This window comes from Apodemus sylvaticus, chromosome 19 (genome assembly GCF_947179515.1).
Source record: "Apodemus sylvaticus chromosome 19, mApoSyl1.1, whole genome shotgun sequence".
Lineage (NCBI taxonomy): Eukaryota > Metazoa > Chordata > Mammalia > Rodentia > Muridae > Apodemus > Apodemus sylvaticus.
In genome coordinates, this window is record NC_067490.1 from 53698377 (window position 1) to 53715746 (window position 17370).

The 17370-nt window shown below is 37.6% G+C and overlaps 1 protein-coding gene across 1 annotated transcript in view; it reads left to right on the top strand.

The window, feature by feature from the left end:
* The window catches only part of Ascc3 (activating signal cointegrator 1 complex subunit 3), a 269368-nt gene that overhangs the window by 10885 nt on the left and 241113 nt on the right, over window positions 1-17370 (top strand). Inside the window, exons 2-3 of the mRNA XM_052163239.1 lie at window positions 12268-12399; window positions 15391-15541. Of these exons, the coding sequence (XP_052019199.1) occupies window positions 12310-12399; window positions 15391-15541 (241 nt within the window). The 5' untranslated portion in view covers window positions 12268-12309. The remainder of the gene's footprint in view (window positions 1-12267; window positions 12400-15390; window positions 15542-17370) is intronic.

A 17370-nucleotide genomic window follows, 5' to 3' on the forward strand; every position in this document is an offset into this window, starting at 1 on the left:
CTTTCATTATTGTTCATTTAAGTTTATTTCTGCTCTAGTCATAACAAGAAAATTGAATCTGCTTAAATGTCCCTTAGAAGATAAAAATGTGGTTGGCACACATATATAATGAAATGCTGATCAGTTATTAAGTAAAATGAAATAAAATTTGTAGGTTGGAACTGGAAAATACTACAGTAGTGAGTTAACCCAGGCTCAGACAAAACATTACATGTTATTTCTTATGTGCATATCTGAGTTTTATATGGGTAGTAATATATATGTTATGTAATATTATATATATGAAGAAAACTAGAAAGGGGCCCATGGGAAGGGAAAACATTTAAGAGAGAACTTTAGGGAGGGCAAGAAAAAACACAAGATAGAAAGGTTACCATAATGTTGAAGGGTGTCAACATTAAAAGACATGGGGACTTTTAAAATTGGACTGAATGTAATTTTGTGTTATACTGTTACTAGCTTATGTGGTCCAGCAAATGGAATGTGGTTGGTGGTTTGAATATGAATGGCCTCTATAGGCTCAGAATGCTTGGTCCCAGGGAGTAGCACTATTAGAAGGTGTGGCCCTTAGAAGTCCATGTAGCTTGGTTGGAGGAAATGTGTCACTGTGGGTATGCTTTGTTGGGTCTTACAAACCTAAGCGAGACTCTCCTGCTGCCTCTGGATCTGCTGTTGACCTAGCTCTAAGCTGCCTCTGCAGCGTCATTCCTGTCTGTGTGCAGCCATCATTCCTGCCTGTGTGTGTGCAGCCATCATTCCTGCCTGTGTGTGTGCAGCATCATTCCTGCCTGTGTGTGTGCAGCATCATTCCTGCCTGTGTGTGTGCAGCATCATTCCTGTCTGTGTGCAGCCATCATTCCTGCCTGTGTGTGTGCAGCATCATTCCTGCCTGTGTGTGTGCAGCATCATTCCTGCCTGTGTGTGTGCAGCATCATTCCTGCCTGTGTGTGTGCAGCATCATTCCTGTCTGTGTGCAGCCATCATTCCTGCCTGTGTGTGTGCAGCATCATTCCTGCCTCTGTGTGTGCAGCATCATTCCTGCCTGTGTGCAGCCATCATTCCTGCCTGTGTGTGTGCAGCATCATTCCTGCCTGTGTGTGTGCAGCATCATTCCTGCCTGTGTGTGTGCAGCATCATTCCTGCCTGTGTGCAGCCATCATTCCTGCCTGTGTGTGTGCAGCATCATTCCTGCCTGTGTGCAGCCATCATTCCTGCCTGTGTGTGTGTAGCATCATTCCTGCCTGTGTGCAGCATCATTCCTGCCTGTGTGCAGCCATCATTCCTGCCTGTGTGCAGCCATCATTCCTGCCTGTGTGTATGCAGCCATCATTCCTGCCTGTGTGCAGCCATCATTCCTGCCTGTGTGTGTGCAGCATCATTCCTGCCTGTGTGCAGCCATCATTCCTGCCTGTGTGTGTGCAGCATCATTCCTGTCTGTGTGCAGCCATCATTCCTGCCTGTGTGTGTGCAGCATCATTCCTGCCTCTGTGTGTGCAGCCATCATTCCTGCCTGTGTGTGTGCAGCATCATTCCTGCCTCTGTGTGTGCAGCATCATTCCTGCCTGTGTGTATGCAGCATCATTCCTGCCTGTGTGTAGCATCATTCCTGCCTGTGTGCAGCCATTCTTCTTGCCGTAATTATATTGGGCTCCTGAAGTTGTAAGCAAGCCCCAGTGAAATGTTTTTCTTTATAAGAATTGTCATGGTTATGGTCTCTTTATAGCCATAGAACATTGACTAAGATGAAGGATTTAAGTAGGGATAGGAGACAGAGCAATGGGGGAGAGGAGTGGACACGGGAGTGGGGGACAAAAACCAAGTAGTTATAATAATATATAAAAAGGAGAAAGAAAAAATACAGGCCTGAAAACTAAACTGGTATAATTTCAGCATTTTAAGCAGCCAGTAGCAAGAAAAAGCTTTTCTGGGTGAGCATGGAGTATGGCATTTGGATATGAGGTTAAATATAGATATTAGGAAGAGAGTTTATCTTTACAGTTATTGTAAGTTCCCCACGAGGGCCTAAGACCCCAGTCATATATTTTTACATGTATCTGGTTTTACAGTATCTGTAGATCCAGCCTCAATTCTAATCAGGGTAATTAATTAATTAATTAAGTTATGTCACACATACATTTCAGCATGTGGTTAAGCACTCATGAAAGAGGTAGGCACTCAGAGAAAGGAAGGTATACATTTAGATGTGGGTGTAGGCTTCTTACAAAAGTATCCACTTACATGTCTTAGCAAATATGTATACATACAATTTTGGTGATTTATGAAATTGAATTGTTCAAAGGGTTTCTATCAAACTTTTTTGTTTGTAGAGTTCATGGGGTAGTTGCTGTGGTGTGTTGGGTATGTTCCAAGTGTGGCACAAGTGGGTTAAGACATATCTTTTACTCTAAATGTAAAGACTTGAAAGATTTCTAGAAAATTCACGCTTACAGTTGTGAAAGGAGGAAGACCATGCTTAGTCATATACTAGGACTTATGTATGACTCCTGGCAATGTTGACATTTTTATTTGTAGAGTTTATATAAGAAAGGGGCATTGTGATTATGTAGCCAGCCAGCCTGCACCATCAGGTAGATGCGGATGCCAAGCACAGTAGCACATTGACACCTTAATATTTTAATAGATTTATTTTAATTATGTATAGCTGCATGTGACTGTGTGTGGCTATGTGCCTGAGAGTAATGTAGATCCAGAGATGTTCACCAGCACATGAGTCCCTGCTCCGAAGGCTGGGAGAGAAACTTCACCTCGATCAATGTCAAGTCATGCCAGGTGGCTTAGCACCCTAAGACGGCTCTCTACAAGCTACCTGTCAAGTGTATCAGGAACCAGTAAGTGCTCCTCGCCACAAGCTATTTCTCCAGCCCCAAAACTTTATCATCTGCAGCCTTTCAACCACCTCTTTCCAAGGATTAGTGCATGGGTTGGTGGAAAATCCAGCCTTCTAATCACTTGTTCATTTTGGTACTATCTACTAAGTCATATTAGCATAAAGTCAGATATGATCAGAAAAGCTGGAAACATTTCTGTGACTCCACAGGATTGTTGGTTACCTGTACCTAGGGACCAGAGACAGACACAATATTTCTAGCTACAGCAGAATATTTCTAGTAATAGCATAGGTGATAATTGTGAAGAGTGGTTAGAGTCAGGGTATATTGAAAATAGAAGTGGGGAAAATAATTGGGTGAATGAAGTAAAGCCCAGCAGTTTTAACATGAAAAAAGGCAGGCTAGACTTCAGGTTTATTAATGAGGTAGACCACAGGAGGTGATTATTAATAGAAGGAACACTGAAAGCAAATCTTTTGCAATCCTCAGGATGCAATGGAATAGTAAAGAAACAATCTTTTAAATCTATGGCTATTTTATAAAATCCTTTAGGAATAGCCACGGGGGATGGAAGACCAGCTTGTAAAGTTCCCATGGGCAACATAGTTTCATTAACCTTTCTTAGATCTTGTAGCAATCTCCATTTACTGGTTTTTTTCTTAATAACAAATATTGGGGTATTCCATGGAGATAGGGATTCTCTTAAATGTCCTGCCTCTAATTGCTCCTGCACTAGCAAAGAGGCGGTTTCTATTTTTTCTTTAGATAAGGACCACTGATCAACCCACACAGGATTATCATTAAGCCATTGAATTTTATTGGCGTGGGATGCAGGCAAGATAGTGGCCATTACTGAAAATGCCCCAGACCTCTAGAGTTAGGGTTAGACTGGGGGCTTTTAAACCTTTTAATGCCTTCTTTCCCAAGCCCCTGAGCGGGCAAAGATCCTTGCTCTAACTCTTGCCTGGAGACAATTTCGTTAGGAGTACACATAACCAGATTCATTTGTGATAAAAGGTCTCTCCCCGACACTTAGGACAGATTCCTGGGGAGCAAACTGATTGCCCGCTTATAGCACCCCCGTTATCAGGGAAATCACTTTTAAAATGACCCAGACTACCACATTTAAAACACCTTTTATTTTCTCGTCTCTGAGAAAGTATTCCCTGGATGGTGGTCCCCTGCAACGCTGCGGCCATTGCTAGACCCTGATTATATGAGGGGCCAATTTCAGAACAGAGACGAATATAACCAGCCAAGTCTGTCTTCCCCCTGTGAGGTCTGATGGCCTCGCGGCAGGCTGCATTAGCATTTTCATAAGCTAGCTGAGTAACCAACGGATTTTCTGCCTGAGAATTTCCAAAAATTCTATTAGCTGTTTTTAATAATCTGTCCACAAAATCCTGAAAAAGCTCATCAGGAGCCTGTTTGACACCTGTTAAGTTTCCACTAAGATCTCCCTTTGATGGTAAAAGATTCCAAGCATGGCGGGCAGCCATCGCAATCTGCGCATACACTGCGATGGGAAACCCAATCTGGTTAGTATTTCCTTCATATACACCTTCTCCCAGTAACATATCAGCATTCCATTCTGGATGGCCTGCCTGAGTATTTACGGTGGCAGTTCTTTTGCTAGCCTCACGCCATTCAGAACTCCAAAGCAGGAAATCTCCTGACAAAGTAGCCTTACACAAAGTTCTCCAATCCTGTGGAGTTAAATTTGACTCTATCACAGTATCCAATAAAGCTTGTGTAAAAGGGGCTGTAGGGCCATACTGAGCTACAGCTGCCTTTAATTCTTTTATCACTTTGAATTCCAATGTCTGATATTGTCTAATCCTATTCTCCTGGTCTTCGATCTCAAGGACGGGAAAAGCTAAGAGTTGTGACGGATCCTGCCCTTCTCCATGAGCCTGGCTTACCACTCTTTCTAGTGGCGATTGGTGCATCTCAGGATCATTGTTCTCTCTAGTATTTGATACCCTTTTCAGCTCCTGTAATTCATTAGTCAGTTTCTGCAACTTAATCTCAAACTCCAGTTTTTGTAACTGCATATCTCTCTGGATCTCGTCTCCTGCCATCAAAGTCATAGGCGGAGCAGAGGGCACGGTAAGGGTCCATTCTTCCCCATGAGATTCAGCTGTTCTCTTTTTGGGATGAGCTACCTTTTCTATAATGAGCTCATCAGCACTATCTCCGCGTTTTTGTAACTTAGAGTGGGGAGGGTCCTTCTTTGCGGAGGTCCTCTCCAGCAGGCTTTCTTCTTGAGATTCCTCAAGTTCTTGAATAATATCTAATTCCTCCAGGCCTCCTTCATCTATAATATCCTTTATAAGTGTCCAGAGGCAGAGGGTAATATTATCTGCCTTGGCTGCCTTTAGCGAGTTACCAATTCTTTCCCAGGTTCTCTCATTTAACGTTCGTTTTTTCTTGGAACCAAGGACAGCAAGAATATATTTGTTCAAAAAAATCCTCTAACCTTTCTTCCTCAAACCCTATCCCTTTCTCCTGAAACAGCCCTTGGATGCTGCGGGGTGCAAGTTTTGCGCGAGCTTTCCTGTCCCATTTTTCCCTATCTATCTATCCCAAGCAGCTATTATGCAGGGTCAACACAATTCTGCTTGCCTAGCCGTATCCTTCTGCACCCACAACAGTAATTTCAAAGGATAAAGTTTTACACTAGCGCTAGCATTTAACTCCTATAGTTGTTTACCGTGCCGGATACCATCTTCTTTCCATTTTTTCTGCGATGCTTCCCCAGATAGGGTCACCTCAGGAAATTCTCCTGTATCAGGTCGGTCCGTGTTCAAGGCGCCATTATGTAGCCGCCCGCGGCCACATGTGAACTGGAGGCCTGGAAGAGAATTCTGGGGATAAACGGGAAGGCGACGAAAGAGAAATGAGTCAGGACCACACTTAATCATGCTGCTTCACCCGAGTTCGGTTTTTATTTTGCTTTCCACCCCCTACCCATGTCTGTCTCTGTGTTTGTCTTTCTCTGTCTGCCCCCGCCCCCCACCTTTTGACAGAGGGTTTTCTCTGTGTAGTTCTGGCTGTTCTGGAACTTGCTCTGTAGATCATTCTGGCTTTTAACTCAGATCTGCCTGCCTCTGCCTCCCAAGTGCTGGGATTAAAGTCATGTGCCACTGTCTCTCACCCCATTTAAGTTTTTAATAATTTGGTACTTTTGAAAATCGGATTATTACCTTATATTAAGAAGACATAGTCTCTTATATACCTGAGCCTTTTCAAATAGAATGTTTAGAAATTACAAGTTACCAGACACTGAGTTTGCTATTTTCATAACCAGTATCTGTTACTGCTGTTGCTCACGTGAAACTTAATTTTGGAGCATCTTTTTTGGGGGGGGGGTTGGATTTGGTTTTTCCGAGACAGGGTTTCTCTGTGTAGTCCTGCTTGTCCTGGAACTCACTCTGTAGACCAGGCTAACCTGGAACTCAGAAATCTGCCTGGCTCTACCTCCCAAGTTCTGGGATTAAAGGTGTGCACCACCACTGCCTGGCTTGGAGCATTTTAAGAAATGGGATTTTTTTGGAAATAATGTAACTTATTCTCCTAATATTTAACAAATACTAAGTTTTATCTCATTTGCATTATATTTTTTCTTAAAATACAGCAGCTTTTCTTTCTTTTTTATTGAATATAATCTTCATTTACATTTCAAATGCTAAGACCTTTCCCAGTTTCCCCCTCCCTGAAAACCCCCAACCCCTCCTCCCACCCCTGCCTCCAAGTATATGCCCCTCCACCTGACCCACTTCCAACTCCCCACCCCCATTTCCCTTTGTTAGGGCCTCTATTGAGCCTTCACAGAACCAAGGACCTCTCCTCCCACTGATGCCTGACAAGACATTCCACTGCCCAGTATATACACCAAAGTATAAAACAGGATTGATGAAAAGCCATGGAGCTGGCAAACTTGAGAAGGCTTGGCTACAGTGACGACAGATGCCTTCTATTCATGGAGCTACTACTTTTTTTCTTTTTTAAAGACAGGGTCTATACCATCCTGACTATTCTGGAGCTCACAATGTAGACCAGGCTGCCTTGGAACTCACAAGAGATCCACTTGTCTCTGTTTCCCAAGTGCTGCGATTAAAAGTTTATGCCACCATGCTCAGTCCATATTTTGCAATTCAGTAATTATGTAATCTGTGTTTTATGGAAAATGTAAACTATTGTCTGATATGTATAGATGTCATCTTTACTAAAAAAAAAAAAACCCACCAAATATAATATTATTAGTATATGAATTGTAAAAACTGTTAACCAATATTCTTTGTACCTGACATTACTGTTTGAAAGTTTTAAAAGATCCATTTTATAACTTTTTTAAATAAACAGCAATATGTACATTTAAAATATATAATGCCTTTTGAAGTGTGGGTTTTTTTTTTCAATATTTTTGGAGCGTTATTCATGCATGAATGAAAAAATCTGGTTTTACTTCCAATTGGGTTAATTTTAATTTATTGCTATGAAAAATGGCTCAAGAGTTAAAATTTTAAGCAAGAATAAAAAGTCAGGGCTTGGTCCTTTCAAACATTTTTCAGTTTCGAAAGCCGGTTGAATGTGGTAGGAACTGACATTACAGCTCAGAACAAGGCACAAAACTTAGGGCCTGATTCTTACTGACTTAACAGAGAAGCACCTTGTCATAATAAGATTATTGTAAATTATAAGTGCTGAGACAATAAACTTAGTCCAGGATGCTAAATAATGGGCATGTTCTTCATCCTTTTAGGCGTATTAAGTAAACATTTATTTATTTAATTGTGTGTCTTTGTGCCTGTGTGAATTCGTATGTACCATGTACATGCAGGTCCTGGAGGAGGACAGAAGAGGGCATTTGATCCCTAGGAACTGGAGTTATACGCATTTGTGACCACCTTGTTTTGAGTGTTAGAAGCTGAACCTTGAGTCTTCTGCAAACATTGTGCTCTTAACCAGAATCATTTTGCTAGCTCCATATTTATCTATATTTGAGACCCAGACATCAGCTGCCACCAAGTATGTGCTAGCTTGATTTACATGTTAATATTACGATGATTAAAGAATATTCATCTAGCAATAATGAGTAATGATTAAGGATGGCACAACCTTTTATGAATAATTTTTGTATTTGGAGGAAATGCATGTATTTGGAGCTCATATGGGGAGTAGAGAGATGTTTCAAACTTCCTTTAATTCCAAGCATCTAAACCTAGAACATCTCCCTAGAGTTTCAGTTTATATATATGTAAAAGTATCTTTTTTAAAAATTTATTTATTATATGTAAGTACACTGTAGATGTCTTTAGGCACACCAGAGAGGGTGTCAGATTTCATTACGGATGGTTGTGAGCTACCATGTGGTTGTTGGGATTTGAAGAGCAATCCCTTACCCGATGAACCATCTCACTAACCCCGTAAAAGTATCTCTAATTCACTTGATGTAATTGTGGTCTCCGTGGCTTGCTGCCTGAATCTGCTAACCTAGACCTAGTCCTGGAAGCCTCTACCTCTGTACAATCTAATCTAGGACTAGAATGTTTTCAGCCTCTGAGTAGTGCTGCATAAGCTCATTCTTTCTAGTTCTTTCTGGCTGGTTGGTTCAACTCAGCTGTTGTGGCGCACACTCCTCTGCAATCTTGACTGATTCAATCTAGCTTCTTTCAGTTTCTTTCTGAATTGTGCTGCTTGGTTTCATACTAACTTTGGCAGTATGTTCTGATCTTTTTATTCCTTATTATTATTCTCTGGCTCATTCTGTCATTACCTGTATCTAGCTTGTTCTTTCTTCAACCTGTCTCTGTAAAACTCCTGGTAAAACTGCCTCCTCTTTTCTCTCGACACTGAATCTCTTATAGCTTCTTTTTTCTTTTTCTTCTCATAAGAGTTTGGCAAAGCCTTTTCTGTCAAATCATCCTTTGATTCACTGCTTTGTCTGCCCTTCAATTAGACATCTCTTTCAAACACGGCTGCTTCCTTCTACAAATTATGCCTTCATTGTTGAGGATTAAAGGTTTGTACTAAGGGCCTGTCTGCATTCCAGCCAGAGTGATTTAAGGTGTTAATGTCTGCTAAACGCTGAGCCACACTACAACTAGAAACGGGATTTCAGTAAATAATGCAATCTCTATTTTTATGTTTGTAAAAATAGAAGCATAAATTGTGTATTGTTGAGTTGTGTGCAGGTGGTATTTAATGATCTGTTCCTGTGTTTTCTGAATTCTTCACATATCAAATATGTATCCTTACTTGATTGGGAACTGTTTAAGAAAAATTGCTTCTTGCTTAAGAGAAATGCAAGATCTGTTGTCAGTTTGGTAGACAGAAATTATGAATAATTAAAATTACCCTTGAAATGTTGGTACAGCATACTGTCAGTGCGCCTTGTACAGATGTAATTTTGCTCTAAACTTGAAAGATTTGTTTCTTCAGATGAATCCCATATGGAAAAGTTAGTTGTGTTTTATGTCTTTGTTTATTTTTTGAAGGTATAGATGTTAAATATTGAAGGCTTAGATGAAAGTAGTGATTAAAGGAAGACTTAAGGAATCAACAGATTCCTGTTTGAAGTTTCCCATTAGTATAGTTTGAAATAGGCCTTATAATTAAAAAAAACATATGTATGTGTGAGTGCCTGCATGTATATGTATGTATACCACTTGTGTGTCTGGTGCCCATGGAAGGCGTCAGATACCTGGAAATGCTAGCTGCCATGTGATTTCTGAAAAAGCAAACCTGTGTCCTCTGCAAGCAGCAACTGTTCTCAGCCATTGAGACATTTTTATATTTCTTAGAAGGTTTAGCGTATTGTCTTGTTTGGTAGGATTTTTCTAGATTTGTAAATTAGTATAAAAAAAAATCAATGAAAATTTCCAGCACTTTGAAAGGAAGGACAGGTAATTTCAGGTTGTTACTGTTGGATTGGTCAGAGTTATGGAAGTTGTGATCTCGCGTACACCGTTTGTCTGCAAGACCACACTGAGGCAGCATATCGCACACATTATCATTTACTGTTTTGATACTTTTTGAAAGCCTTTGGTTATGAAGTAAAAAGCAGGTTCTGAGTCAGATTATGCTCAGTTTAAAGTTAGAGCCTTCTTTGATGAGTTCTGTCTGCTTTTTGTTATCCAGAAAAGAATGCATCTACCATCTGGCATTCTCTTGGTTGTGCTTTAAGATTCGGTTCCTGAAGGCATTCCTTGTATGCCTTGCTTTCCTACTATACTCTGTATAGTCAGTCCTTGGTAGAACCGAGGGAAAAAATGTTGAGAAAGGCTAGTAGGAGACAAATGGAATCTAAATGGAGGCCCTTGATTTATCACTAGATGGAATTTTGGTGGTGGGAGGTTAGTTTAGACAAGAGCACACATTGAATATTGATTTAAGAGTACAGGGCACTGTGTCTTAAAGACTGTCATTTTTAAAGTATGGGGAGTTGCTTCCATTTACTAATAATGGTGGAAATACATCTCAGAGCCCTGCCATCTGACATCCAGATAACTGAGAAAAAGAAGGAGATTATGGGACTCAGTAGTTTATATTTTATAGAACCCTCAGGACTGGGTTTGATTTCCAGCACCTATACAATGGCTTACAACCAGTCCCATGGGATCCATGTCCTCTTCGGGCCTCCATAGACATGTGGTTCACAGGCATGCATGGAAAACACCCTTGGATATAAAAATAATAATGAAAATAAATAAACCCAAGTCCTTTAGGTCACTAATGCACAATAAAGTTTGAAAATATCTGTGTTGTCCACTAACTCTTGATTTATTTTTCCCCTTCAAATGTTTCAAAAATAATGTTGCTCAGTCTTTGAGACATACAAATGTTATTCTCGAATTATCTTTAGACAGATTAGGGTTGCAGAACCTCAATGCAAAAGACTCCGATTAACATATGAAAGAAAATATTTGATAGAAATGCTGTAACACTCAGCCTAGCCTGGTATACCTGATAGAACATATACGAGAAAATCTGAGAAATCTGACATCTTAAAAGATCTTTTTACATTTTATTTTGTGTGTGTGTGTGCACGCATGTGTTTGCCATATATATATATATATATGAGAGGATAGCTGGGAACAACAGTTGGTTCTTTCCACCATGTGGGTGTGTTTCAGGGATTCAGCTCAGGTCATGTGCCTTAGCAACCTCTACCTATGTTGTAGGCCTGCCTTTGAGTTTCTAATCTTTCTCTTAAGTTTGATCTGCTTCCTCCTTTGCAAATGTATTCTTTCTTAGTAAACTGTTTTTGCTTCTATGGCTATAGTACAGTGCTTGCCTGTCTATAGTCCCATTGTGTAGTTGAACGTTGAAGTCCTCTAGTTAGGAAGTTTACTGACAAGATGAATCATTTTACTTTCCCTATTGAAATTCTTTTGTGAGGTACAGTTCATTCCTTTAGCTGCTCTACCAGTTTCTCATTCATCTTTATGCAGTCTTGTATGCTTTTAATATTTTGCATTTTGTCTTTGACTTGTAATTTAATTATATTTTGAATGACTTCTATTAGAATTCAGCAAACTAGTGGCTACGTTGAGCTCCAGAGTAGATTTAATACCTTTAAAGTGTTGTTAAAATATTTATAAAGTCTGGATGTGACTCATATAGTACTTGTTAACTATTTTTGCACACAGTGTTTATTATTTCCTGATTTATATAATACTAGTTGAAATTTGTTGAGACTTACTTTATGCTGTATTACACATACCATCTTAAAACTCTTTTATGACCAGTGAGATGGATGACCCAGCAGATAAAGGCTGCCAAGCCTAGTGATCTGCGTTCAAACCCCAGGATCCATAAGAGAAAATAAGAAAACTGCCTCTCACAAGTCGCCCCTGATCTTGTGCCATGTGCCATGGCAGCTTTATGCCTGTATACATCAGCATGCATGTTGATGTACACACACACACACACACACACACACACACACACAATGTACACATATGCATGCATGCACACACAATGTAATTACAAAAATTAAAACTTTGAAATGTACTTTGAATTTTGACAAGTCAAAATTGTGACTTAGTATCTGATGTCTGTGGCCTGCAGTGTGATGGCCTTGCCACTTCCTCCTGGAGGTCTGTTTTAGTTCATTTTTAGTTTTTAGTTAATTTTTTTTAAGCAACATTGAACTAAGAACTTATATATATTATTTGGCTTTTATTACAGTTTAGAATCTTTTATTTGTTTTACATTCCTTCGATCATTTGCTTTAAAGTCTGTTTTGTCTGTTATGATATATTTTATATAGTTTCTAGCATTTTTTGTTATTTGCTGGGAGATTTTATTCTATTCGTAAGAAACTAACTTTTTTCCTTGTGTAGGTCAGTTTGTTGAGTTTGATTACCTGTGTCATTTCTGAACAGATAAATATCCTTGTGTTTTGTTTCAGTTTCGAGTTTCTTACTTCTATGGATCACTGACTGAGTAATAAATGGCTTTACCCCGGCTCACAGGAGCCTTGCGCTCCTTTTCAAATGTCACCAAGCAAGATAATTATAATGAAGAAGTAGCTGACTTAAAGGTAAATGTTTTTTGGTGAAAACTATTAAAAACAAAGGGTATGGGTGAATATTTGACATTTCTTCTTTTTAGTTGTATGCTTTTAAAACAGAAGTTTTTATTTTGTTTCTGTCTTGAGAAGGAGATTGAGTATACTGATACTTTCACAAGACTGTACTTACGTTAAGAACCTGTGACTATTATCCCAGTGTAGACTTTCTTGCTTTCTGTTCATTAGGCCTCTGCCACAGCTAATTTTGTAAATTAGTTTACATTTATTTTGAGACAGCTGGGTACATTTTTAGGTTTCCTGTTAAATTCTTCATACGTGAGTAGAAACACTGTCTATGTCATAACATAAGAAATGTAAATATTACTTTCTAGCTCAGTGGTTAGTCTCATAGTTGACTTGTTCATATAATTGATAAGAGTACATTCATGACTTAAAGAAGTTAATTGTAAGACCTTTTTATAATTGTTTCTTTAGAGAAAAATACTAATAATTAAAACATACAGAATTCTATATTCTTGTAACTGTAGTGTGACTGATAATGAGTATGATGTGGGCTAATTTCCTTATATGACTCAATTTTATAATACATAATGTCAAGTTGCATTCACTTTAAATATAGTTATTTTCTACTTGCACAATATGCTTAGTTAGCACTTTGAGCTTAGTGGAAAGAATGGCAGTCACTTCTTAAATTGATTTAGTGACTTTGATTTCTGAGCAGCAAATTATGCTATGCAGTTTCACAATGAATTTCTGACTTATTTAAGTAAGTTTTATGAAATAAATCATATACAATTATAAGTGTAATGTTATAAATAGTAAGAGTATATTATACCAAGGCTTATTGAAAATTCTATATTAAATATTTACAAGTGAGATTCTTAAGAAAAGTCCTTAACCTGTGACATATTAATTTGTATAGAATAATATAAAATACCATCGGTTAGATGGTCTTGACAATAAAAATTTTATGTCCCCTAAAACTGGAACTTAAAAGTTCAGGATCAAAGCAGATTTGCTTTCTCTGGGAACTTCTCCCTCCTACTTGTTATAAATAGCATCCGTCCCCCTGTATCCTTCCAGGAACATTTCTCTGTATAAACCTATGCCTGGTATCCTTGAATGTCCATAGTTTGTTTGTTTTTAGCTGTTTTTTTTAATTAGTGAAACCAGTCAGGTGCGATCATAAATAGCTTTTTGAGGTAGTAGAGGTTAGGATTTCATTGTGGTAATTGAGGAGAGGTGGTTTAGCTCTTAATATATAGATTTTGGCTAATTTTCAAGTGAGTTTAGTTATTTTAATCTTTAAGAACCCGTATTTCTTTCTGAATATGATTACAATATATATACTGTTTCTAAAAGTAAATAAGCAAAAGTTATCTTGTGTGTGTGTGTGTGTGTGTATGTGTGTGTGTTAAATGTTTGGCAGCATGGTCAAGGTTATAGGTTCATGATGTCTGTACTATATGTGGGAAGATAGGTGGTGTGTGAAGAAACTGACCTCTGTTTTCTTTTTAAAGAAAAATTTAAAGCAGTTCCTATTAGTTGTTGGCTCCTTAGTTGACTGTATGGTAGAGTGAAAACATGGTTTACTGGTGGACTGAAACTACATTGAAACTTATACAGTGTTATAGTTAATCTCTTCACCTAAAGATGGACTCAGAAAGCAAAGTTTATCAACCAGTCTTTTGATAGACTTCTTCTAATGATGGAAAATTGTGTCAGACCTATATTTTTCACAGTAATTAATGTAAAATTATAATTTATAATCTTAATATTAATATCTTATACTCCGTTTTCTGTTTTTATTTTCCTGGGGCCTTGCAAATTCTGAACCAATAATAGTATAGAATGTTTTACAATTTAAAAGGATAAAGACTAAATAGCCCTTGCCCTAATGTCATTTCAGTTTTTATTGTAGGCTTTTAAATACATTTTGCTTCATGAAGAAGGAAAATGCCATGCATAATGAGCTTTATTGCAATGTGACTTTTTAATCATAGGAAATGTCCACCATATACAAAAGTAGGGATCAAAGTAAAATGAATCATTGTATCTGTGTAAGTTATTTTATGGCAAGTCTCTCTCAGATGGACCTTTTTCTTTCTTTTTTTTTTTTTCTCAACCCAGATTGCCTGATCTCATTTTAAATTAGAAATTTGAAGCAGGAAAATAATGAATACTGAGCGTTGTCAGTGTAAGCAATAGTAAAGTTTCAGTTCCATGTCTGACTCACCACTTTATTAGATTGCTTCATGACTTTTATCTATGGACCAAAGCCAGGGATCTGACATGAAATTTTTATTGTATTCTGTAATCAGTTCTTTTTTTATTACTATTTTTTCCATGTGAGTTCAGACACACCAGAAGAGGGCATCGGATCCCATTACAGATGGTTGTGAGTCACCATGTGATTGCTGGGAATTGAACACAGGACCTTCTGGAAGAGCAGTCAGTGCTCTTAATTGCTGAGCCATCTCTCCAGCCCTGTAATCCATTCTTCAGAAGGAAAATATTTATTGTTTCAAGAAAAAAGTATATATTGTTTCAAGAAAAGGGTCTATATCTAGCCTTTAGTTCCAGGGTCATATTCTGAAGACAATATTATTTACATATGTTAAATTGATTAATCAGGGGTTTTAGTAGTCTTTAAATGCCTTTTGTGTCAGAATGTATATTTATGAACATTATAAATTCTTTCAAAAAGCAGTTAGAAAAAGGAAGGGAATGTGGGGTTGTTTACATGTTAGCTTTGGAATGTTGAATATTCTACTTTGCTATTTGCATATTTTATAATTAAAACATTAATTGCTTATATTAAATTTTTTTCCCTATGAAGTCACATTTAAATTAAGTTCCTTCTGAGAATAGTGTCTGAGAAGACAAGTTTGAATTCTGGGTAGTGCAAAAAAATTGATTTTGTAATACAAATTATACATGATCGATTGGAGAAAAACGTGAAATAACCAGAATTTTTCTACATTATACTCTCTTTTACAGCTGAAGCGATCTAAACTTCATGAACAAGTTTTAGATTTCGGCCTTACATGGAAGAAGATAGTGAAATTTTTGAATGAAAAGCTAGAGAAGAATAACATGCAAAGTATAAATGAAGACTTAAAAGATATACTACAGGCTGCAAAGCAAATCGGTATAGTCTTTAAAAGAAAAAACAAAAAGTTTCTATAATTGGACCCTTGTAAACTGTATGTTAATAGTATATGATGAAAGGCTACAGTTTCCTGGTAAATATTTAAAATTATACAAGATTCTCTTATCTGTTAATGAATTTAGGATAGTGTGGCAGAGGTAGAAGTAGATAACCAACTATATACAATTAATAATGCCAAGGAACATTGATCGTTGAATTTCTCAGCAGGAGGCCACAAGTGAATGCTGGGATATAACTCAGCGCAGCAAAATTGAATTTGTGTGAGGCTAGTGGGAGAGAGGACAATGTAAGGACATTCATGATAGCATTTGGCAAGGCCAAACTGGATTTTAAGAGTATTGAAAAAAAAATAGTAAACATAGAAAATGGCTTGATTTAATCCCCTGCCTTTGTTATCTTCATTTATAAAATATCGATTCTATTTTGTTAGCTGCTTTATAATAATACTTCAGAATACTTAGTGAAAACACAAATGAAAATTTGGGTTTACTAAGTACCACAGGGAAATTTTTTATTACATTAAAAAAATATGTTTAGACTATTTGCCCAGTTACCACTGTTCACAAGTCAAACAAACAAAAAGTTCACGCAGCAACTAGGATTTGTGCAGTTGAGATAGAAACTAGACTACAGGAGTCAAGAATGGTATGCAAATAGGCCAGAAAAATCTGTACTTCACTGTTTATCTCTTAAGTGCACATCTTCTTCAGGGCAGAATAAAGCATTTGACTTTAAGAGGATAGTATTCGTCATGACCTAGTGAGTTTGCCTTTCTAAATTTGTAACCACGAAATTCTTTGAGTTTTGATATTTGTGTGCATCTTTTAGTAAAATTAAGAAAAGTGCTAATCAGATGTAGAGATTAGTTGAGGAACATACCTAGATTTCCACATGTGTACCACTCTGAAACATGCTGACACACATACAGATATGTATACACATACATATGTACTTATGCTTCCTTTTAAAAAAAAAAAGTATTGATCAGAAGGCATGTTGGAACTTCCAGAATAGCTCTCTGTGGTTCCCAGTACTGTGTGAGATTAAAGCATATGTTTAAGAAGCCAACCTGGTCATCTGGCTGAGTAGGTTACATAGGAAAGTAATCATTAGCCAGTGGTTCTCACCTTTATGAAACACCATAACCCACCTAAAGTTTATAAAGTTTTAAAGTGGTTGTTAATTTTTAAAGTTAGTAGACATAAGTCAGTTGTACTTGACATTTTAAAATAAATTGCTTTTGATCTATGTGGGTTTTTCGAGTATAATATTTTTTCTATTGGAAGCTGACTGTTTTTTTCTACTGCTCAAAGATATTAATCATACTTTTTATGATAAGTATGGTGGTTTGAATAAGAATATCCTCTATAGACTCATCGATTTGAATAGTTAGACACTAAGGAGTGGCACTATTGAAAAGATTAGGAGGTATGTTCTTGTTGGAGGAAGTATGTTCTTGTGGGTGGACTTGGAAGTTTCAAAAGCTACTGATTAGGATGTAGCTCTCAACTACTGTACCACCACCCTCCTGCATGCTACCATTCTTCCCACTGTAATGATAATGAACTAAACCTCAGAAACTGAATAAGGGGTGCCACACTATCTCTTGACAGCAACAGGCCTATGACTGAGACAATGGACTAATTCTCCAAATTATATACCAAGATTCTGCCTTAACTTTACCACTGATTTATCTACTATTATAAATTTAAGTTACTTCCACTTTTAGTAATATAACAAGTTTCTTCCAAATTTTCTAAAGTGATTTATTTTTCAGTAACATTTATTTAATAAGCAAGAATTAGAAA